This window comes from Microcaecilia unicolor, chromosome 2 (genome assembly GCF_901765095.1).
Source record: "Microcaecilia unicolor chromosome 2, aMicUni1.1, whole genome shotgun sequence".
Taxonomy (NCBI): Eukaryota; Metazoa; Chordata; class Amphibia; order Gymnophiona; family Siphonopidae; genus Microcaecilia; species Microcaecilia unicolor.
The window spans coordinates 58329003-58353064 of NC_044032.1; the positions used below are offsets into that span (position 1 = coordinate 58329003).

Here is a 24062-nt window from a genome sequence, read left to right on the forward strand (position 1 = left end):
ACTGTCGGGTTAGTGCGGGAGCCCATACCATCACCTCAGTGGGTGGCGGTAAGGGCTCCCCTTCAAAATGGCTGCACGGCAAGCGATTCACTTGCCGCACGGCCATTTCCTGAACAAAAAGAAAGACCTGCGGTATAAGTGGGACTGGGTGCACATCAAAAACACGTGCTGATGCCAACGCAGGCTCCCTTTTGCTGCAACTTGGTAAAAGGGACCCTTAGGACCCTCTTTAGTCAGCTGGGCTGTAGGCGCACTTTTTAGAACGCACTAAACATTAGCATTCGCTAATGGTAGAGACACCCATTATGTTCCTATGGGTGTCTCTAATGTTAGCGCATGCTAATTTTTAGTGCACACTAAAAAGTTTGCATGCCTACAGTGCGGCTTAGTAAACAGGGACCTAAGGGCTTTTTTTTTTTTTTACTAAAGCTTAGTATTCCTGTATTTGGTGTTTTAATAAATAAAATCTCAAATCTCCAGATAGGGGAACTCATAATTTTTTTAACCCACTATTATTATTACATTTGTACCTCGCACTTTCCCACATAAAGCAGGTTCAATGCGTCTTACATAATAATATGGATTACAGAGTATTGACAGAGAAAATATAGGTTAATAATAACAGAATAGTAAAAGAGATAGGTAGGTAAAGATGGGGAAGGGTGAAGGGAGTAGGAGAGGTATGAGCAAGGGGTAGATGAGAATTGGAGGAGGGGTAGAGGGGGCGGGAGGGGGATGGGACAGGGATTAGGTGGGAGATGTGATAGTCTAAGAGTCATTGTCGTTGTCCTCTGGATTTGTGTTGGGTAGAAGGGATCCTAGGATTAGATTGGTTCATTTGGGTAGGCTTGTTTGAACAGATGGGTTTTTAGTGATTTCCAGAAGGGTAGATAGTCGCTAATTGATCAGATGGGTCTGGGGAGGGCATTCCAGAGTTGGCTGCCTAAGAAGGAGAAGTTGGATCCATAATAGGTTTTCTACACTATCATATTAGGAGTCAAGTTCATATCATTGGTTTCATAACGGGGGGAGGGGGGAACAGTGTAAAAAAAATCCAAATCCTATTAAAAAAAACTCCGTGGGAATTCCCGTATCTGGAGATTTGAGGTTTCATTTATTAAAATACCGAACACAGGAATGGTGGATGAATGTGTCATTATTAAAAAACTATTTTTGGTATATCATAGTTCATAGTAATAGTTTGTTTTTCCTATTTATAGTCTGTTTATCTAAATTTATGTGCCAGCTTATAGAATTAACTTTTATGTGTGTACATGTTTTAAACCAGCCTTTTAGATGCATTTCCCTTACTCCTTTTTAAGAAACTCGCATAGTTAAATGCTGTAGTTCAATACAGTTTATTTGTAACAGCTATTAAGAGCACAGTATTATACCAGAAGATTGTATAAATCAATTACTATTTCCAGTTGTCTAAAAAAAAAAATGAAGTGAATATTTATGTATACAGTACAGTATTTACTACTAGTGTACTAAAATCTGATTAAAACATGTTTCCATTTTCTAGCATTTTTCTAGAATTTTTAATGGTAAAACATATTCGTAGGAAGAAATATTCATCCTGCTGAGAAACTAGCCCCAAAGGCTTTTGACATAATACACCTTCCAGGAATGTCTGTCTGCATAGAAAAGCTCAACTAAAAAAAGAATGCTATTAGTGAGATTATCCCAGGTAACTCCATGGAATAATGTCTGGATTAATCCTTTTTTTTAACTTTCTGCTCTAATCCACCTCCACATTATAGAAATTTATAAACAAATGAAAGAATTTCATTTCACCTCTACTGAACATATTTACAATTTTTTTCCAGCATACATACATACACATGGCTAATCAAAATGTTTATGGGTAGGTAGAAGGTGATCACATGGTAGCTATCATATTTGTTCTTTTATGTGTTAAGAAACAAACATAAAATTGATCTTTTATGTATCTTACTATTTCAACTAAATGAAACTTCTTTTCCAACCACACCAATTTTGTTTAAAAACAAAGCAAATAATAATAATAATAATAAAAAATAAAATAAAAAATAACCCCAAAACAGGTACAATGTATTAAAACACATAATAACAGGAGTCTACATGTAAAAATATAACTTTTACATACACAATTTCAAAATAATGATACGTTTGCCATTTGTTGCATAAAATTTACAAATGTAATTTTCATCACTAATGTATATAACTGACAAAACAGGAGAACAGATGGAACATTTAGACCGTTTCGATGGATTTATGGCATAAACCAGTGCTGATCGGTGGAAATCCTATTAAGATTGGGGGAGGGGGTGGAAATGTGGAGGGAGAGGGCACATGTGGAAATCTTTTCACACACATGCAAGTTTGTATGGCAGAAGGAAAGAAGAAAAAAAATCACAGATAAAAAATATACCAACAAATACTTCTGCCTTGAGTCACGTGCACTGTATGCCAGTCTGTCATTACAGGTTTACTTATGGAAGTAGAGTTAAAAGTGCCCCGCTTTGTAAGCTAGCTTTCCGACAGATTGCTGTGCTGTAGCTCGTTCTTTGCAACTACAAAATAACGTTGACATCTAGACTTCATTCATACTGGCCAGAGAAATACTGTACTACCCCACTCCTCGTGAAAGTGCAACTTAATGCTGTAGGATCCGTAAGGCTTGGTGTAATGTTGTAATATGATTGGATATTGGCATTTTTTTTCAAACTACGGAGGAGGCAGACGTGGTGCATGCATATCAAAGACTTTTTTTTTTCCGACACATCTATCACACTACTTGCAGATTTCTCTCACAAGATGTTTCTCAAGTATTCCTGACCATGTACTCGCAAATGCCTCATTTTGCTGCATACTGTTTCTGCTACACATGTGGTTAACACTTGTTGAAATCACAGCCACTTTGATTATGTCAGGTTGCTCTGATGATTCAAACATTGGAAGGCACAGTGGTAACATTGTAGCATTCTAACCTTGTACCTCTGAAAATCCCAGAACAGGATCATACGAGCAGTATTACCATCAAGACAAACTCAAAATGCCAAGTCTCTGTAATGCTGCTGGAAATATGTACATGGCGGGACTTGAAAGACCTGTGTTCCCAAAAGACCAGAGGAAAGAACTCTCTGCTTATTTATGAATGAGAAGCAATGCCAGGTTCAGCATTTTGTCCTGTTCCACTTCTCTCCAGAGACAACGCTGGCGCAGCAGCTTAAAACAATAACAATAATAAGGGTGTGGGACAGGAAACAAAAGGAGAAAACTGTTTTGATTATCTACAGTAAAATCTTTTCCTTTTAAAAAGAAAAAGAATCAATTGTTTTAAATTTATTTTTCTTCCTTCTACAGGAGCAAAAAAATGACCAAGAGTTTACCATATTCACTGTGCTTAAAAAAACAATTATATATATATATGTATATATATATAGATATATATCTAGATCTATTTTATATCTCTATACATGTATATATGTAGATAAGTAGATCTAGACATATATTTGTCATAGGTCTATAAGATCCATCTGTTCCTCCTATACTAAGGAATGGCTAATGTCATCACTTGAGTTTTCCTCTGGACGTTTGCTGGTTTTGTAAGTATCTGGGCAGCAAAGCTTCCCTTCTGATATCCATTAAGTATAAACATTAGCTGACTAAAACACCAACAAAAACGGTCATTGTTTTTTTTTTCTTCAGAAGTACACTTTTTTCATTATTGCAAGTTTACAATTTTAAATTAAATATTTTTTTTCAGACTTACAAATTAATTATATTTTTTTTTCCAAAAGAAGTTTAGGCACAAATGCATTGTTCCACAGTGTGGAGAAGATTGCCGTTCAGTCTCTGGGCTGTATGTGACAGCTTGTAACATACTGCTTTACACATTCTCAATGATATGTTAAGAGTTGTCCCTCGTTACAATTTTTTTTTGTTTTTGTTATTTTTGTGTTTAAATGTTGGGAATGCTGAAATCTCTTGCGTCTGTGATTCTCAACTACTCAGACTTGTCTTATATTACAAAACAGGGAGCAGGGAAAGAGTGTTTATGTGGATTTAAGATAATACAGCTGTTAAAGAAGTGGTCTCTTGTTGAAATGAAGAAATCTAGCAACTTGGACCTGTAAAAACAAAAAGAAATATCATTTCATGATTATGAAATATGTTCAACACTGTCATGTGTCTCGTTTGCATAGATCAAGAAATGTCTTGAAGGCTCAAACCCCACAACATTACATACACAACTGGTTTCCAAAAGGAATGCCAGGGAGAATGCTAAAAGTTTAAAGCAGCAGGTAATGATTGTCATCTGTCGGGGCAATGCATTCACAATGGCAAAACCTTGTTTTTGCTTCTGGGATCATGCAAGTGTTCACCATACTACTACTACTACTTAACATTTCTAAAGCGCTACTAGGGTTACGCAGCGCTGTACAATTTAACCATCCAATGGGTTCCTCCCCACAATGCAAGACTCTGAGTTGATGCAACCATTAAGGGCCAGATTCAGTAAATGGTGATCTGTTTTGGGCACCGAGAAACATTGGCACAGCATGCTATTCAGTAAAAGGTCTTCTGGGCTGAGTGTCCTTTATCAAATAGCACATAGTGCAGATCCCCACACTGAAATGTGTGTGCCATGACTTATGCCTGCTGAAACCAGGTATAAATCCTGGTGCACAGGTTGGGCGTGCTTTCCCCAAATTTTATAACACTGCATGTAACATTTTGGAACGCCCATCACCTGGCCATGTCTCTTCCATGGCCATACTCCCTTTTGGAGTGGAGGAGTAGCCTAGTGGTTAGTGCAGTGGACTTCGATCCTGGGGAACTGAGTTCAATTCCCACTGCTGCTCCTTGTGACTCTGGGCAAGTCACTTAACCCTCCATTGCCCCTGGTACACAATAAATACCTGAATATATGTAAACCGCTTTGAATGTAGTTGCAAAAACCTCAGAAAGGCAGTATATCAAGTCCCATTTCCCTTTCCCTTCCCTTTGGGTTGCACACAAGAGAATTTAGGTGCAGTTCTTTACAGAATCGCACCTAGGCAGTTGTGCCTGCAACTCCAAATGAATGCTAATAGCTGTTTGATAGCTATCGTGGAGGAGTGGCCTAGTGGTTAGGGTGGTGGACTTTGGTCCTGGGGAACTGACGAACTGAGTTTGATTCCCACCACAGGCAGCTTCTTGTGACTCTGGGCAAGTCACTTAACCCTCCATTGCCGCATTGAGCCTGCCTGCCATGCAGGGGCATAGCCAGACACCCAATTTTGGGTGGGCCTGGGCCCAACATGGGTGGGCAGAACTCCGCCCTGTCCCACAATTGATTTGGTCTCTCCCTCTCTCACCTGGATGCCATATGGTCTCTCAAATATCCCCCCTCCCCCGCATACCTTTTAAGTAGCAGATTTTCACCGGCAGCGAGTAGAAACTAATACATATTGCTCATGTTGACCCCACAGCCTTCCCTCTGATGCAACTTCCTGTTTCCGTATAGGTGGGAATGCATCAGAGGGAAGGCTGTGGGGCCAGTGTGAGCAGTATGTATCAGTCTCTGCTCGCTGCAGGTGAAGATCTACTATTTACAAGGTATGCAGGAGGAACAGTTGTTGGAGTTTTTGGCTGGTGAGGCTTGGGGATCCCAGCTAGCCACATCATAGGTGTGCTGCTACTGGGTGGGCCTGAACCCAAAGTGGGTGAGCCTAGGCCCACCCAGGCCCACACTTGGCTACGCCACTGCTGCCATGAGTGGGAAAGCGCGGGGTACAAATGTAACAAAATAGATACTATTGGAGATTCTACATGGAATGTTGCTACTATTCGAGATTCTACATGGAATGTTGCTATTCCACTAGAAACATTTCATGTAGAAGGCTGTGCAGGACGTCAGACTCACAGAAGCAGAAGCCTGCGCGGCCACACTGCTGATCTGCAAGGGCCGACTTCTACATGGAATGTTGCTAGTGGAATAGCAACATTCCATGTAGAATCTCAAATAATAGCAACAGTGGAGGAGTGGCCTAGTGGTTAGGGTGGTGGACTTTGGTCCTGAGGAACTGAGTTTGATTCCCGGCACAGGCAGCTCCTTGTGACTCTGGGCAAGTCACTTAACCTTCCCTTGCCCCATGTAAGCTGCATTAAGCCTGCCATGAGTGGGAAAGCACGGGGTACAAATGTAACAAAAAAAAATTAACTGAATTGCAAGCACAACTCAGGATGGTGTGTAAAGTTAGACACCCATCTTTAGGTGCCCTTTGCAGAATCTGGGGGTAATAAGTACACAATTTTAATACAACATATTAAAGGAGCGAAAGTACTTTAGCTTAGAAACTCAGGTCCTGATTCAAACATTTTTACTTAACACTTAGATAAGTCCTTTTAGTAAAGCGTGCTATAGGCCAAATTCTATAAATGCTGCCTTAAAAACCGGTGCCGAAAAACCACACACTTAGCCTAATTCTATAAAGTACACCTAAAGAAGGACGTAGTTTATAGAATATGCTCCCGCGCCATTCTTGCGATGAAAATTTAGGTGGGCCCATTTAAGCTACCTAAAACCAGGCAACTTAGGTGCAGATCGGGTGTATTCCATAATAGTGCCTGTAGTTTTTTGAAGTGCCCACTAACCGCCCATTCCACACCCATGGCTATGTCCCCTTTTGGCTGCGCCATTAAAATTTACGTGCACCACATTATAGAACATGCCTAGAAATTAAAGCAAATTAGTGCCACTAATTGGTTGTTTACAAATTATCAACGCTGATTTTTGTTTTGTTACATTTGTACCCCGCGCTTTCCCACTCATGGCAGGCTCAATGCGGCAGGCAATGGAGGGTTAAGTGACTTGCCCAGAGTCTTGCCTGTGCCGGGAATCAAACTCAGTTCTACAGTTCCCCAGGACCAAAGTCCACCACCCTAACCACTAGGCCACTCCTAGTTAATCAATTAATCAATTAAGGCATGTTAATCAATTAAGTTGTGCACACAATTTGGCTGTACAGTCAAATTAACATGCAGAATTTAAGGCGCCATTTATAGAATTTGGGGGTATGCCCTTAACGCCCAGTTAACATGCGTAAACAGGATACCATGCAACCTTGTTAAGGGGGCTTGCCACAGTTTTCCTCTTTTGCATGTTAACCCGTGTGCTGTTGAATTTTCCAATAATTTTCTGTTAGGGGGATGGCATGAGCAGGGAATGGGCATGGAAGTATTAGCCAGTTAATGTGTTATACTTAGAACATGCTAACTGGCTAACACACAGTTAATGCAAGAGCACTTGGGGGAGATTCTTTATATGGTGCATAGAAAATCCGCGCAGAAATCATTTTCATCTAAGCGCATTTTGTAAGATTTAGGCGCGGTATATAGAATATGCTTAGTTGATACCCCTGCACCTAAAACTATGTGCATCCATTTACACCATCAAAAATGTGGCATAAATTCCTGCACGTAGATTTACGTGGACTTGGCCATATTTTATAATAATGCGCGTAAATTTGGGAATGCCAATAAAACACCCATTTTCCTGCCCATAACCATGTCCCTTTTTGGATGTGTGCATTACAATTTAGGCACAGTTCATTATTGAATATGATTAGCAAGTTATGTGCACAAATTCTAATTATTGCCAATTAGTGCTCATTATTGCTTGTTAAGCCAATTAAGTTACGCGTGTTGTTATGGAATATGCTTAGATTTAAGTGTGGAACGCAGGCGTGATATATAGAATCCGGCACTTAGTGCCTCCTAAATAGGAGTCAGTCAATGTTCCCACATTAACTCTCTGCAACTACTGTGCCCTAATGGTAACAACCCCAATAGGTGCTGCCTCACACCTGAGCTTAGATTGCAGTAAAATCCTGCGCAACAACATGTTAAGCCCAGATTCGAGCGCACTTTAGGAAAAAGACCCTTAATGATTTTGCCTTGCAAAGAGACTATGCTCATTTTCAAAGCACTTAGCCTCCCAAAGTTCCATAGAAACCTATGGAACTTAGCCTCCCAAAGTGCTTTGAAAATATGCCATGAGTTATCCTCTGGAACCTATATAGGTCACCCAAAGTTGGGTGGCAAATTTGGCCATCTAGGGCTGATATGCATTCCAAGTAATTAGTTAATGAGGTATCAATTATCAATAATTGACATTAATTGGCAAACATTTGGAGTTACGCATGCTTCTGCCATAGGTTCTATTCTATAAAATCTGTGCCTATATTTTAAAGTGCATGACTACAAAGGGGAGTGGCTATGGGACGAGTCTGGGGTGGATGAAGGGGTGTTTCCCAGAGGTTAGGCACGATTTTATAGAATACAATAAAATGCACACCCAATTGTTGAAAATTGGGTGACAGCAATTATACCAGGCTTTGGCAGGCATGGAGTGTCCTTTGTAGAATGCCAGCTTAGTGCGGATCTTCCTGGCACCTAACTTTGGGAGCCACATACTGAATTTTCCTCATTATATTTATAAACAAACTGAATACTTATAACTGTAAAAACTTCTATGGATAGGCCATGTCAGTCGCTCAGTTTCAGTATTGTGCATTGCCAACCAGGACCAGGAATGTTGTGGAGGCCCCAGGCTGGAAGGAGGTTTGCTAAACACAAAGGGGTCGATAGCCAGTGTGCAGTGGTAAGCGACTGGTAAGCCACTTCCGGCTGTGGGCTGAACTAACCCCGATATTCAATTCCAGGACATGCGTGGCTCCCAGTATTAAATATCTGCATATGACCGCCAAACCCTGAAGTTAACTGGGCACCAGCCAATATTCAGACCTGTACCGGTTAACTCAGTGGATGATAGTTCAACTGCTGCTCTGACATCTTTGCATTGGCTTCCCATTCATTGTAGAGTCCTTTCCAAGGTAGCTTGTTTTGTTTTTAAGATGTTTGATGGTTCGGCTCATTTCCCAATGTCTGTGGCTCTTTGCGTTTGCTAATGCCATCTCTTTTAAGAGTTAAATATAAGAATATTTTAGAGATGTCTTTTTGCTAACTGGCTCTTTTCAGTTTTGGCTTACTTTTCCTATTATGCTTCGAAGCTCTTTCAATTACTTGCAATTTCGCAAGAATCTAAAAACTTATTTGTTTAAACATTTTCTATCTCATATTTTAATAAATTAAATTTTTTTTGAATGTTTTCTGACATTTTGTTACCCGCATTGAACCACTAATAGTGGGAGTTGGCGGGATATAAGAAATATATTACATTATATAAAGCTTGGGAGCTGTTTTGCTGTCCTAACTTTATGTGCTTACTTAGCTGGTTAGTGGACTGAAAATCACATCTAACTGGCTAAAATGCCACTCCACCTTAACTCTGCCTCCAGCTTGCCCCAACCTAGCGGGACAGGGGATGGCCAGTTAGCGGTGATATTCGGCAGCGCTATCCAGTTAAGTGCCGCAGAACATTGGACATTGGTTTAATCAGCTGGGTTTCACCAGGCTGAAGCCTCTCCTGCCTGGTTAAACTCTTTTGAATAATGACCCCAATAATATTTAGTATTATCATTATTATAGCCGAATAAAGGGATAACATGTATTGAGCTCCAGCGAAAGATACAAACTATGGTCCCCGGCCAAAGACTGCTACAGCCATGACTTGGCTAGAGGGAAGGGGTTGAAAGGATTAAAATGGGGAAAAATAAATACAAGATAGTTATGAATGTTGGCTCATGGTACTGTAGCCCAGTAGAGTTCAGTTCCAACTGAAAGGAGCAGTAAAAAAATTGCAGGGGAAAAGACTAGATATTCTAATCAAAATCATATAAAATCTCCTCAAAGATTAATATCTGTATAAAATGCTAGCAAATAATATAAAGGGCATGGATTATTCCCCCCCTTTACTATAAGAGAAGAAAGGAGCATTAGAATAGCTTATCCTGAAGCACCCTGAATTCTAACTCCTTCTAGTTACAAACAAGCTGACTATAAGAAACGTCCCTTTTTTTAACATTCATGAAGTGTAAGTGCTACCCTACAAATTCTACCCACAGAATCTGCAGTATCAGAAAAATACAGGTTTACTCAAAACAGTCCTACTATTTTAACTTTCCCCTGACTGTAACACAAATAAGGCATGACTGAGGGTGTACCAGGCATACAATGAGAGAAGATAATGCTTGATGTAAAAGTAACGTAAAGCCCAAATGCCTGCATCTCAGAAACATGAGATGAACTTGCCATTTTACATCTGTCCCATGTGATTTGATGCATCTCCCATCCCAGGATGGGGTCCCGCCAAGGAAAGCGCAGAGGGCTCTGAAGATACCTTTTCTTCTTCTCTTCTTTTCAGGCAGGCTGCTTTAGGATTCAGATTTCTTTCTATAATACAGCAGAGAAAATGAAATTCAAAATCAACAGCTGTAGATACAGTTCTCTCACATGTGATAATGCACTCATAGATTCTAATGAACTAAGTAAAGTGTTTTAGGCGGTTAACATGTGAATCAGTGAATGTTCTTAGCACCCAGTCACGGTATCACATAATGTGGTGGCTCGATATGTAGTGTGTGCTAATTCATTAAGCGGGTAATTGTTTAAAAAATCCACTAATATCTATGTAGTAAACATGGACATCAATTGCTAGGGGGCAATTACTAAGTTGTGTAGGCGCCTATGCGCACCCAACGTGCGCCAAATTGGAGTTACTGCCCGGTTACCACGTGGCCCTTGCGGTAATTTCAATTTTGGCGCCAGTCCGCTACATGCATCTGAAAAATATTTTTTATTTTCTAGTGCGTGGCATTTGACTCGAGTAGACCATTACTGCCCGGTTACCACGTGAGACCTTACCGCTAGATCAATGGCTTGCGGTAAGGTCTCAGACCCAAAATGTACGTGCAGCAATTTTCATTTTGCCGCACGTCTGGCTTTGGCAAAAAAAAAAAAAGGCATTTTTTGTAGGTGCGCTAAAAAATAATTCTGCGCATGCCCAGAACATGCGTCTACGCTACTGAAGGCCATTTTTCAGCGCACCTTAGTAAAAGGACCCCTAGAATACTGCCATGTACTATAATTTATGTGTGTCTCTCCAGAATTTAGGCGCATTTACATCGGCTCTAAGGCTGGCATAACCACTTGTGCCTAACCACATATACCAGGTTACTTTGGTATTCCATAAAGAACAGTAGGCTCCTACTTTATTTTATAGAATAGAATAGAATAGGCTCTAATTAGATACCTTTTTATGTCCTCGAAACTCAAAGTGTGGAAAGCGGCAGGGAATGGACAGGGACTGCACCATGCAGTTATACATGGAAACTTACTGCATGTTAACTGTTCCTGAAGCAGATAATGAGAATCACCTGGAGGGGCATTTTCAAAAGAAACGTCCAAGTTGCGATTTGGACGTCTTTGCAAAATGGCGAAATCCAGGGGCGGGGAAACCCGTATTTTCGAAAAAAGGTGGACGTCCATCTTTCGTTTCAAAAATACCGTCAGAGACATCCAAATCCTTAAATTTGGACGTCCCTAGATTTCGACGTCCTTGCATTTGTATGTTTCTGACTTTCAGAGATTCTCCAAACCAAAGATGTCCATGTCAAAAACGTCCAGAGGAGCCAGCATTTGTAGTGCACTGGTCACCCTGACATGCCAGGACAGCAACCGGGCACCCCAGGGGGCACTGCAGTGGACTTCATAAATTGTTCACAGGAACATAGCTCCCTTACCTTGTGTGCTGAGCCCCCCAAACCCCACTACTGTACACCACTATCATAGCCCTTACAGGTGAAGGGGGTCTGTGTAGGTGTAGGTCTGTGGTGGATTTTGGAGAGCTCGCTGTTTCCTCCACAAATGTAACAGGTAGGGTAGGTATGGGCCTGGGTCCACCTGCCTGAAGTGCACTGCAGTACCCACTAAAACTGCTCCAGGGACCTGCATGTGCTGTCATAGACCTGAGTGTGACATCTGAGGCTAGCATAAAGGCTGGCACGAAATATTTTTAAACATGTTTTTTGAGGGTGGGAGGGGGTTAGTGACCACTGGGGGAGTAAGGGGAAGGTCATCCCCAATTCCGTCCGGTGGTCATCTGGTCATTTTGGGCACCTTTTTGTGGCTTATACATTAAAAAAACACGTTCGGGTGAAAACTTCCAAGTGTTCGTCAGGGATGTCCTTGCTTTTTTCGATTATGGGTCAAAGACGTCCAAGTGTTGGGCACGCCCAAGTCCTGCCTTCGCCACACCTCCGACACACTCCTTTGAAATTTGGACGTCCTTGCGATGGACTGCAGCTGGAGACATCCAAAATCGAGTTTTGATTATACCCATTTGGACATCCCTGTGAGAAGGACATCCATCTTCCGTTTTATGTCGAAAGATGGATGTCCTTGTCTTTCAAAAATGACCATATTAATACAGTCTCAATAGGCTAAGTACATCCACATGACCTACTATGCCGTTAAAGCACAGTATACTGTCTCTGTGTTAACTGTGGGGAAGAAGCTGCGAATGCTCCTAACAGTTACTATGGAAGCTTTACAGTCACCCCAACTCCTAATACCCAACAACTGCAAATTTTAGCACACGTCAGTAATAGGAACCCTAAGTTGGGTGTTTTAAAATAAACTATCCATTCAATATTCAGCCAGCGGAAATCAACATTTTAATTTTAAGTGCTGACTGTTGCCAGCAAAATTAAGACTGGAAATTCAACAATGAGCCATATTCAAGCACCGGTATTGGATATCTGGGGCTGTGCAGGCTGCCAGCTCTTATGTGGGTCTCAGTCAATATTTAGCTGGGACCCACATAAGACATGCTGGTCGCAGCTGAATATCGGTCATCCCCCCCATTCCAACCTCCTCTCAGCCATGGGCTCCTCCTGATCCCCCCCCCCCCCCAAATCTGTGTTCATCCCAGCCAGTGTCCACCATCCCCCCCAAGAGCTGCCCTCTCCTGGATCCCATCCCCAAAGAAGAAGAGCCTCTGAAGCTCCACCCACCCACCCAACTGTAAGTCCCCATGGGCCTACCTTTTATCTTTGATGATTTAGAGGGATCATCAGGGTAGGAGTGAACCCCACTTGCTCTTCCCCATTGTGGCTCCTGCATCAAAATGATTGCTGCAACCTTTCGCTAGCTAGTGGTCAAGGAAGCTAGTTTGATGCAGGAGCCGTACTGAGTAGGAGCGAATGGGTTTGCTCCTGCCACGATGACCCATCTAAACCACCAGAATAGAAAAGTACACTTGGGGGAGACCTACAGAAGGTTGAGGGGGACCTAGTTGTGAATCTATGCTCTTGGAGAGAGAAGAGGGTGGGAGGGAGAGGAGGAATGCTCTTCTGGGGGGAGGGAGGAAGGGTGGTTCAGAATTGAGTGGGCCCAATGCTCCTCTGGGTAGGATAGGGAGGGATGGTTATTTGAATTGGGGGGGGGGGGGGGCACACATTTTTGGTGGGATGTCAGGAGGTTGGATGGCAATGCTCTTTTGCAGGGGAGCCCACAGGACTTCAGGCCACTTCCTGAAAGTCTTCCAGACACCTGTCTGCCTGGTTAGAAATCCGGGCACCTGCACTGAATAAAGCTGATTCCTGGATAAGTGCTAGCTCCACCCAGACTCCTCCTCTGGACCACCCTGGTACTACCTAAACAGTGCAGAGGTAGCCAGTACTGATATTCAGTGGCACTAGCCAGTTATATGCCACTGAATATCAGCAGACAGATGGGGACAGGTGATTTAACTAAATCATTTAAAAACATAATTTTATAATAAGACATTTAAGGTTGAAAATAAAATGGGGGTAAATAACGGGGGGGGGGGGGGTGCAAGTGGTAAGATTTGATAGTACCTGCTTATATATGTGATTCTTATTAATTTTACTGTAACATCTCAAGCTTTTATGGTGAGGCATGATATCAAATTCTGTAAAGTAAACTAAAATTGTAATAACAACAAACTGTTAGCAACTGACCTCGGACTTGCTGTTCCAAGCTGAGGATAACGGCCACAGCCTGGTGAAGTATGAGAAGCTTTGTCTGGGGCTTGTCGCTCTTCAAATGGAGCTGCACCATTCGTCCCAATTCCTTGAAAGCTTCATTAATATCACGCACACGCAGACGCTCACGAGCGTTGTTGGCCATTCTTCGCTCCTTCTCTCGTTCTGCCTTCTGCTCTGGTGTAAGATCTTCATCGTCGTTATTGCTGGGAAACCAAAATATGAACATTGTCTAATGATTTGGAATAGAAGAAGTGAATCATGTTAATGAAAACTATCATTGTTACCCATAATCAGAAACTCTCCAAAGGCTATCAAGTCAACCAGTTGCTTTTGTTTCACAATACAATAAAAATTACAAAACAGAACATTATGAAATCAAGAAGATATTACAATTGAAAAGGGAATGCAATAAATGGAAGACGATTCATTGTTTTGGGCAATTGATGACTTGGTTATAAGGTACCATAAAAGATATTGTTATCATTATAACAGTGGCCTCACTTGCATATCATAATACTTCTGGAATTACATTTGATTTGATTAATTTGATATTCTGCCTTTACCAAACTTCTAAATTCAATAGATTATTGTAAAGCTCAAGAGATAAATCCTCAATTTTGACTGTCTGACACATTGGGGCTAATTTTACAAAACAGGTGCTAATATTTACATGCAACCTACATGTGTAAATATTTAGAATATTAGCATATATATTTTTTTTATTGTTCATTTGTATCCCACATTTTCCCACTCATGCAGGCACAATATGGCTTACAGCAAAATTAGGACAAATTACAAATTGTGAAAATACAGTGAAAGTTCACAAGGATAGACAAGGGGAGCAGTAGCTAACAATGGGGAACTAAGCAATGTCATAAATGCACCTAAGAACTCTTCTGTAAATATGCACATATCTTCCAGGGCACGTATTTTAGAGGTAGTCACATAGGAGGAGATTCTATATATGGCGTCTAAAAATTCAGAACTGAGATCAGTGCTAAGCGTATTCTATAATTGGCACCTATATTTAGGTGCCAATTAAAGCGTATGATTAGATGATATTTCAGTGCCTAAACTACATGTATCCATTTACACCAATGAAAATGTGGCATAAATCCTGGTGCGTAGATTTATGCAAACTGGGCCATATTCTATAACTACATGTATACATTTCAGAACACCCACAAAACACTCGTTTCCCTACTTATAACCACACTCCTCTTTGCCTGTGTGTATTAGAAGCTCAGCACACTTACAGAATAAGCTTTGCACGTTGAATCCTAGCCGGTTGGAAGGCTATTGTAGTTCAGCGTTTTTGCATTATTAAGGATTCAACGGACTGGATACTGACATTTCTCTTTTGTTAGATATTTAGCCAGAACATTAGAGATTTACCAGACCCCTTCAAGCAGGCTTTTGTGCCGAAACACGGCCGTGTCGGGTTGTTTTACAATAAAGTGTCCTTGATATCCTCCCTGGGTTCACCTCGCTTTTTTGTTTCATGGCCATGGGAAAGGTATGGGCGGGTCAGGGGCATTCCGAGAATTTGAATACAGTGTTACAGAATAAGTACATAAGTACATAAGTATTGCCATACTGGGAAAGACCAAAGGTCCATCAAGCCCAGCATCCTGTTTCCAACAGTGGCCAATCCAGGTCACAAATACCTGGCAAGATCCCAAAAAAGTACAAAACATTCTATACTGCTTATCCCAGAAATAGTGGATTTTCCCCAAGTCCATTTAATAATGGTCTATGGAGTTTTTCTTTAGGAAGCTGTCCAAACCCTTTTTAAACTCCGGAAACCTAACTGCCTTTTTACCACATTCTCTGGCAACGAATTCCAGAGTTTAATTACAGGTTGAGTGAAGAAACATTTTCTCTGATTCGTTTTAAATTTACTACATTGTAGCTTCATCGCATGGCCCCTAGTCCTAGAATTTTTGGAAAGCATAAACAGACGCTTCACATCTACCCGTTCCAATCCATTCATTATTTTATAGACCTCTATCATATCTCCCCTCAGCCGCATTTAATCCAAGTTGAAGAGCCCTAGCCTCTTTAGCCTTTCCTGATAGGGAAGTTGTCCCATCCCCTTTATCATTTTTGTTGCTCTTCTCTGCACCTTTTCTAATTCCACTATATCTTTTTTGAGATACGGCGACCAGAATTGAACACAATATTCGAGGTGCGGTCACACCAGTGCTGTTGATTCTTTGGGAAAAGTCTTCTCCAAATGTTGGGGTTTGCTAACAAGACCTGGAAAATAAAGAAACCTTTCAGCTCCTTTATACTGATACGAACGGCACTGCTCGAAAAGCATAAAAAGAATCAACAGCACTGTGCCATACAGGGACTCCTGAGGCAGGCCAGAGTGACCGAAACACGATTCGTGTCAAGTCCATTTTTTTGAATAATAAACTCTTGCTGTGAACTTTTCTTGAGTCCAGTAGAAGATTGATTGGCACCATCTACTTTGTCGCCTTTGCTGTGCCCTTCTCTTGGATTTTCCATTGCGGAGGTCTGCTTTCTTCTGTGTTTGTCGTAATTGTGAGCCCTCCAGGAACAGAAAAATACTTACGGTACCTGAATGTACATTACTTCAATAGCCTTCGGACTTGCAGGTGGCTTACATGTAGGTACAGTAGATATATTTATGTTTCTGAAGGGCTCACAATTTTGAACTATGGTCCCTTGGTTTAAGGTCCACTGCACTAACCACTAGACTACTCCTCACACTTGTGACTGCTTTTAGACAGAATGCCTGAAATAACTGAGGCTGTCATAGAGGCTGGTATTCCTTTCTAGTCTCACTTTCAGGGGAAAGGGAAAAGGACAGTAACACTGAGGAATTATTGCCTTAATCCCTGCAGTGGTCAGCTATTCAATCAGAGCACCTTTTTCACCTTGAATGTGATTGAAACATGTCTAAATTAGGACATCCTAAATCCAAGACTTGGACATTTCTTCTTGTTCAATTATAGCTGTTGAACCCTCCCTGGTCCCACCTACCTGCCCTCAACGCACTATTTAGGCAAACTGCAGTGTTGAACTTTTTTTTTCTGCCTTTCCAAAATTGCTATTGGATGCGTTTGGCAGACTTTTTAAGGGGCATTTTGAGATGTCTATGTGCTTTGAAAATGAGCACCATAGGCATCTATGTAATAAAATATTATGGGTAATCCAACAGAAATTGCAGCTAGATTGAGGCCATAGAGATTTGCACCAGCTCAGTAACTGATGTAAATGTATAAGAATACAATAAATGTATGAGCATATGTGTACCTTGTGACTCTGCCTGAATTCCACTCATACTCCACCTCAGAACAAGCCTACATGCATGTCACTGTTTTATCACTGTGTATAATACGTGTCTCACCCCTGGGGTAATTTAACTTTATAAAAATACTGTATGTGGGTGGGTGGGTGAGTGAATGGATAATGTCATTTCTTGGCTGCCTGGACAGAATTGCTGAGCTCAGTTAATGATGCCTAGTTAGCTCTCTAGATATGGCACTGAATATCAGCTGTACCCAGATAACTTCTGGGTACCATCAAATACTTGGATATATAGTGCAAGTACCTGAAAAGGAGTTGGCACTGAATATCCAGGAATACTTGGGCCCCAGACAGCTGAATATCAGATGGAACAATTGCCATACTGGTTCAGACTAAAGGTCCATCCAGCCAACTATCCTGCTTCCAACAGTGGTCAAATCAGGTGACAAGTACCTGGCAGAACCCCAAGAGGTAGCTAGATTCCATGCTACTGACCCCCAGGGGTAAGCAATGGCTTTCCCTAGGTCTTCCTTAATAACAGTTCATGGACTTTATCTCCAGGAATTTATCCAAACCTTTTTTAAACCCAGCTATGCTCACTGGTTTTCCCACTTCCTCCAGCAAAGAGTTCCAGAGCTTGGCATATTCCATATTTGAAAGAATAGGCTATCACTTCATGTTTACTTGTTCTGCTCCACTCAGGATTTTGCAGACCTCTATCACATCTCAGTTGTAACTCCTCCATGCTGAAGAGCCCTAAACTCTTAAGCCTTTTCTCATATGAGAAGAGTTCCATCCCCTTAATCATTTTGGTTAGTCTTCTTTATACCTTTTTGAGATGTGACAACCAGGTTACACCATGGAATGACACAGAAGATTATAATACTCTTTGTTTTATTCTCTATTCTTTTTTTTTTCTAATATTGTGTTTGATTTTTTTTGCTATTGCTACACACAGCTGATGATTTCAGCATATTGTCTATAATGACACTTAGATCTTTTTCTTAGGTGGTGACTCCTGTGGAACCTAGCATCATGTAGTCATAATCTGAATTATTCTTCCCAAAGTGCATCATTTTGCATACATGCAGTTTCATTATCACAAAGTTGTTCTTAGCACATCTAAGTTTTTACCTAAAATAATCATGCCTTCACACTCATTCAAATACTCAAGAAAAGGCCCTTCATACTTTAAATTGCAAACAAGGTCTCACCTGCTACTTGCAAAATAACTGCATCATTAAGAAAACTGTCTCAGCTATTCATTTCAGTTGATCTAAATAGGCCTAGTATGCTGGTTGCACAATTAACTTTAGCAAACTGATTGGCCTCTTGCATGCTCTTCTCAGCTCCAAAGTCAAGGATGGTGCCTTTGATCAAGCGGTCGTGGCCAATCTGTCCTTCTCAACTAACAATTCTTGCACTTGACGTTGTGGTTATTCCGAAGACTAAGATAATTCAATACTGAGCAACCCTAAGGTTGGGACTCAATCACTTATAGGCCTAACGTAACCTGCTTCTCAATGGATAAATCAATTTTGCTCACCTCACCTGTAACAGATGTTTTCTGTAGATAGAAGGATTGATAAAGCATGCAACCTCTCCCATCTTACTGAGAGACTATTGGAACTAATTGAGAAGCTGAGCTGGCTGGAATGCGCAGAAGCTTACACTACAATTCTGAGCTCTGGGAGAGCAGATGCATTCCGGTACCATCAGATGATATTACCCACTTGTGTGCCTTATCAGTCTTGCAGTCTATAGAAAATACCCATTACAGTTGAGCAGTACTGCCCTATATCTATCTATAGCTATATAAAACTAGTTGAGGGAAAGAGGGGAAAATATTCCATCTGTCAAGAATTAACAGAATAAAACAATTAAAATTACTCTCCATTTTTTTCTTTTTCCACTAATTGAAACATTTGCCTTACAAGTCAGCTGCTCAAATGCCAAATGATAAAAGCATTCGCACAGTGCCCATCAGATTACAAGTGTTCCTCTGCAAAAGGCAAAGGAAGCATCTGACTAGATGACACTTCTGTTCTGATTTATACTGAAGAGCAAGAAAAAACAGATGGCATTTCTCTAGCATGTAATCTTGCATCACAACCCCAAGTTGCAAGCCATACACCAGAACAGTACATGCAGGATAACCAAACCGATAACCTTTTAAATACAGATTTTTTAAAAATAAAGTCAATTCTACATTGCTACTTTGAGCTTTATATAATAGGTTGTAGATTACTAATATGAAATGTTATTTCTTTCACCTTAATCTTGCTAGTATTATATATTAACAACACAAGATGAGTACAATAGACTCCTGAATCACACAACAAATACCTTTCCTTTTTCAACTACTACAGTAATTTTATATTGGTTTCTGGGACAAACAATTTTGAATTGCTTATGTAAATATATCATATAGGGGCCATTTCACCAAGTGGCAGTAAGTACTAGTGCGTGCTTACTGCAGAGTGCTTACCGAAGCTTAAAAGGGCTTACTGTGGGGCACGCTCAGGCATCCAAAAAATTAGTTTTATTTTTACCATGGAGGGGGTGTGTCTGGAGGCAGAGAGTGGGCATTTCTGAGGTAATCAGCGCTGCAACATTGTCGTACGTTGATTAGTGCATGATAAGCGCGTGAGCCCTGCCTATAAAATAGGTGGCAGTAAGGGCTCACATGCTATTCTTTTTTTAATGAAGGAGTAAAAGTATTTTTAAATGAGTTTTTCTATGACTGGCAGCAGTTTGATAATTTTGTACTTTTTTGTTGTAGCAAAACCTCTTCCCTGAAGAAGGACGACGAAACCTGGCCATGTTGTTCGGGGTTTGACTCTGTTGAAAATCGCTGCCAAAGCTAAGTATTATGCAATACTATGCAGGATTAAATTGCATCTCAATTGGCACCTTAAAGGTTATGAAGATATGTTATTTTAAGGATTGATATATTTAAAAAGTTTTTGAAAAAGATAAAATCGGGTTGATCTATGAAGATTTATTCAGCGCCACAATATATGGGACGCTGTTCCCAGATGGGATTTGCTGTTATTTATTCTGATGATCCCCATAAACATACATAAAAAAATATATATATTTAAAAAGAAAACAATGAAAAAAGATGTTGAAGTTGTCAGCCTAGACTGTGTGACATATATAATTTGTGAGTGTATGGGATTATATAGATGATTCTTTTTTAATGGCCACATGCTAATGGCTAATATCCAAAAAAAGCACAAGGAGCCTTCAAATATGAGAGCATTTCAGCTGCACTTTATTGATTGGACGTGATGTGGTCCATGTTTCGGCAACAAATGCCTGCGTCAGGGGTCTATTTATGGTATTTGATTCCAAACAAACAAATATTCCAATGACGAAAACAAACTTGTCTTCAAAAAGACAGGTCCACTCCTAACTTCAAAAAGAGATGCCAAAAAGTGCAGGAACAAATTATAAACTTGGTAGGGTGTTCTGCACTGTCAAAATTGCCAAACTCTGGCGTGATAAGCGCTTTTTGGCATCTCTTTTTGAACTTATGTGCAGACCTGTCTTTTTCAAGACAAGTTTGTTTTTCATAGTAACATAGTAAGTGATGGCAGATAAAGACCTAAATGGTTCATTCATTCTGCCCAATAGTCACATTCATTATCAAATCAAGATTTCAATCAACAATGAACGTGATATTATTTACTTGATCATGGTCTTTCTTTGGTGTTTCTGGGACATAGAACATACAAGTCATCCCGGCTCTGTCCTTATGTTCCAACTACTGGAGTTGCCGTCAAAGCCCACTCCTGCGTATCCAAATCCGTCTTGTCATTTGCAGGACAAAGACTGTAAAAGTCTACCCAGCACTGTCCTCATGTTCCAAACCAGTGGAGTATCCACTGAAGCTCTCTCCAGCCCACCCTAAACTGGATCGCCATATGTGGGACTCAGACCATACAACCCAGCCCAGCCTTAGTTGATGCAGCCAGAGTCGCCATCTAAACACCACTTCACAAGCAAACACATATGCAACCCTTTAAGTTTTGTTTTATATATCATTTGTTTTCTAATTAGAGATCCTCTGTGTTCATCCCATGCCTTTTTGAATTCCACTACAGTTTTTTTCCACCACCTGTCTTGGGAGGTCATTCCAGGCATCAACCACCCTGCAACCTCAATTCATGTCCTCTAGTTTTACCACTTTCCCTTCTATGGAAAATATTTGTTTCTTTATTAATATCTTTCAAGTATTTAAAAGTCTGTATCGTATCTCCCCTGTCCCTCCTCTCCTCTAGGGTATGCATATTCAGGTCTTCCAGTCTCTTCTCATATGTCCTTTGGCACAAGCCCCATATCATTCTTGTCACCTTCTTCTGGACAGCTTCAAGAATTCTTACATCTTTAGCAAGATACGGTCTCTAAAACCGAACACAATACTCCAGGTAGGGCCTCACCAACAATTTGTATAGGGGTATCAACACCTCCTGTACACCTCTCTCTATACAGCCTAGCATCCTTCTAACTACGGCCACCACCTTGTCACACTATTCGTCTCCTTCAGATTCTCAGAAACTATCAGTCCAAGATGCCTCTCCCTGTCTGTGCATATCAGCCTTTCACAGACAGGGTGAAGAATCTTGGAATGATAGTATCTACTACTTACTACTACTACTTAACATTTCTAGAGCGCTACTAGGGTTACGCAGCACTGTACAATTTAACAAAGAGAGACAGTCCCTGCTCAAAGAGCTTACAATCTAATAGACAAGTGAACGGTCGGTCCGATAGGGGCAGTCTGGATTCACTGAACGGTAAGGGTTAGGTGCCGAACGCAGCATTGAAGAGGTGGGCTTTAAGCAAAGACTTGAAGACGGGCATGGAGGGGGCTTGGCATAAGGGTTCAGGAAGGTTGTTCCAAGCATAGGGTGAGGCGAGGCAGAATGAGCGGAGCCTGGAGTTGGCGGTGGTGGAGAAGGGTACTGAGAGGAGGGATTTATCCTGTGAACGGAGGTTACGGGCGGGAACGTAAGGGGAGATGAGGGTAGAAAGATAGTGAGGAGCAGCAGACTGAGTGCATTTGTAGGTAAGAAGGAGAAGCTTGAATTGAATGCGGTATCTGATCGGAAGCCAGTGAAGTGACCTGAGGAGAGGGGTGATACGAGTATATCGGTTCTTGCGGAATATGAGATGTGCAGCAGAGTTCTGAACAGACTGAAGGGGGGATAGATGGCTAAGTGGGAGGCCGGTGAGGAGTAAGTTGCAGTAGTCCAGGTGAGAGGTAATGAGAGCGTGGACGAGAGTTCGGGTGGTGTGTTCAGAGAGGAAAGGGCGAATTTTGCTGATGTTAAAGAGGAAGAAGCGACATGTCTTGGCTATCTGCTGGATATGCGCAGAGAAGGAGAGAGAGGAGTCAAAGATGACTCCGAGGTTGCGGGCAGATGAGATGGGGAGGATGAGGGTGTTATCAACTGAGATAGAAAGTGGAGGAAGAGGAGAAGTGGGTTTTGGTGGAAAGACGATAAGCTCGGTCTTGGACATGTTCAGTTTCAGGTGGCGGTTGGACATCCAGGCAGCAATGTCGGATAAGCAGGCTGATACCTTTGCCTGGGTCTCCGCGGTGATGTCTGGTGTGGAGTATCTGAGGACCTGAAGGTGATGTCATTGGAATATTTTTTTCTTTGGAATCAAATACCATGAATAAACCCCTGACACAGGCATTTGTTGCTGAAACACGGACCGTCTTGGTTCCAATCAATAAAGTGCAGCTGAGACACTCTCACATTTGAAGGCTCCTTATGCTCCAGTATTCTATAGCATCACACCAAACTTCTGGGAATGCCCCTCCCATAGCCAGGCCCCTTTGGAGTTGCACACTATAAAATATAGGCATGGATGTTATAGAATAGCGCCTATGGTAGATGCATGCATAACTCCAAATTGTTGCCAATTAATGTCAATTATTGATTGTTGACACCTCAATAACTAATTACTTTGCACCAGCATCTGCTCTAGGCACCTAAATTTAGGCAATCTATATAGAATCTGTGGTGTATACTACTTACAAGCGTCCTTACAGAAGTTGCTTTGCTGCTACTTACTTTGTGAAAGTGCTGATATCCTGTACATTTACGTGTGCAACTAGCACATAAATGTTGCACACAAAGAATTGCTCTTTAAATAGTCCCAGATCCAAGAATTTTCAGTGCCACTCTACAGACAGTGCTACTGAAAATTCCCTATTCCCTCTACACACTCCGGCATTATCTGGGTATTACAGGATGGAGCAAGGGTGTTCTGATACATTTGCTGAAAACATATATGTTCTTATAATTCATATACTGGAAATCACATTATTATTCTGCTAAAAAGCATAAAATGGAGGGAAAAGACCTCAAATGTCCTGACTATGGCAGCAAGCAGAAAATCTTAGTGCCTATGTTCATCGGACCCCATACTTCTCATCGGTCTCAAAAAACCTCCTTTTGGACATTTGAGGTCTCTTTCCTTCTTATACACGTGACTTTTAGCAGAATAATAATGTGATTTCCAGTATATGAATTATAAGAACATTTATGTCTTTAGCTTGGAGTAGAACTTGGAAGTAAGATAATTTGCTGACGTTTGCCTTGTGGTTATATTAACTATACATATGGATAGCAATTATAAGAAGGGGGGCTTATTTTTAGGCATCAAGAAAGTGCTTATACGAAGGAACGCAAGTGCCTACTTTCCTTTATAGAATTCTGATGTATCAGCAGTAATACAAGTGTATAATTTATACATGTAACTATGCATCCCACATATGCTACTGCAGCGGGTAAAAAGACCCGAGGCACACATGGCCATGTGGTA

General features: G+C 41.1%; 1 protein-coding gene across 1 annotated transcript in view; it reads right to left on the reverse strand.

Moving 5' to 3' along the window:
* Nucleotides 1–922: 922 nt before the first annotated feature.
* TCF4 (transcription factor 4) overlaps nt 923–24062 on the reverse strand; it is an 816409-nt gene continuing 793269 nt past the window's right edge. Inside the window, exons 19-21 of the mRNA XM_030192973.1 lie at nt 13914–14143; nt 10183–10323; nt 923–4115 (exon numbers count right to left, since the gene is read on the reverse strand). Coding sequence (XP_030048833.1) covers nt 10187–10323; nt 13914–14143 — 367 coding nt within the window. The 3' untranslated portion in view covers nt 923–4115; nt 10183–10186. The remainder of the gene's footprint in view (nt 4116–10182; nt 10324–13913; nt 14144–24062) is intronic.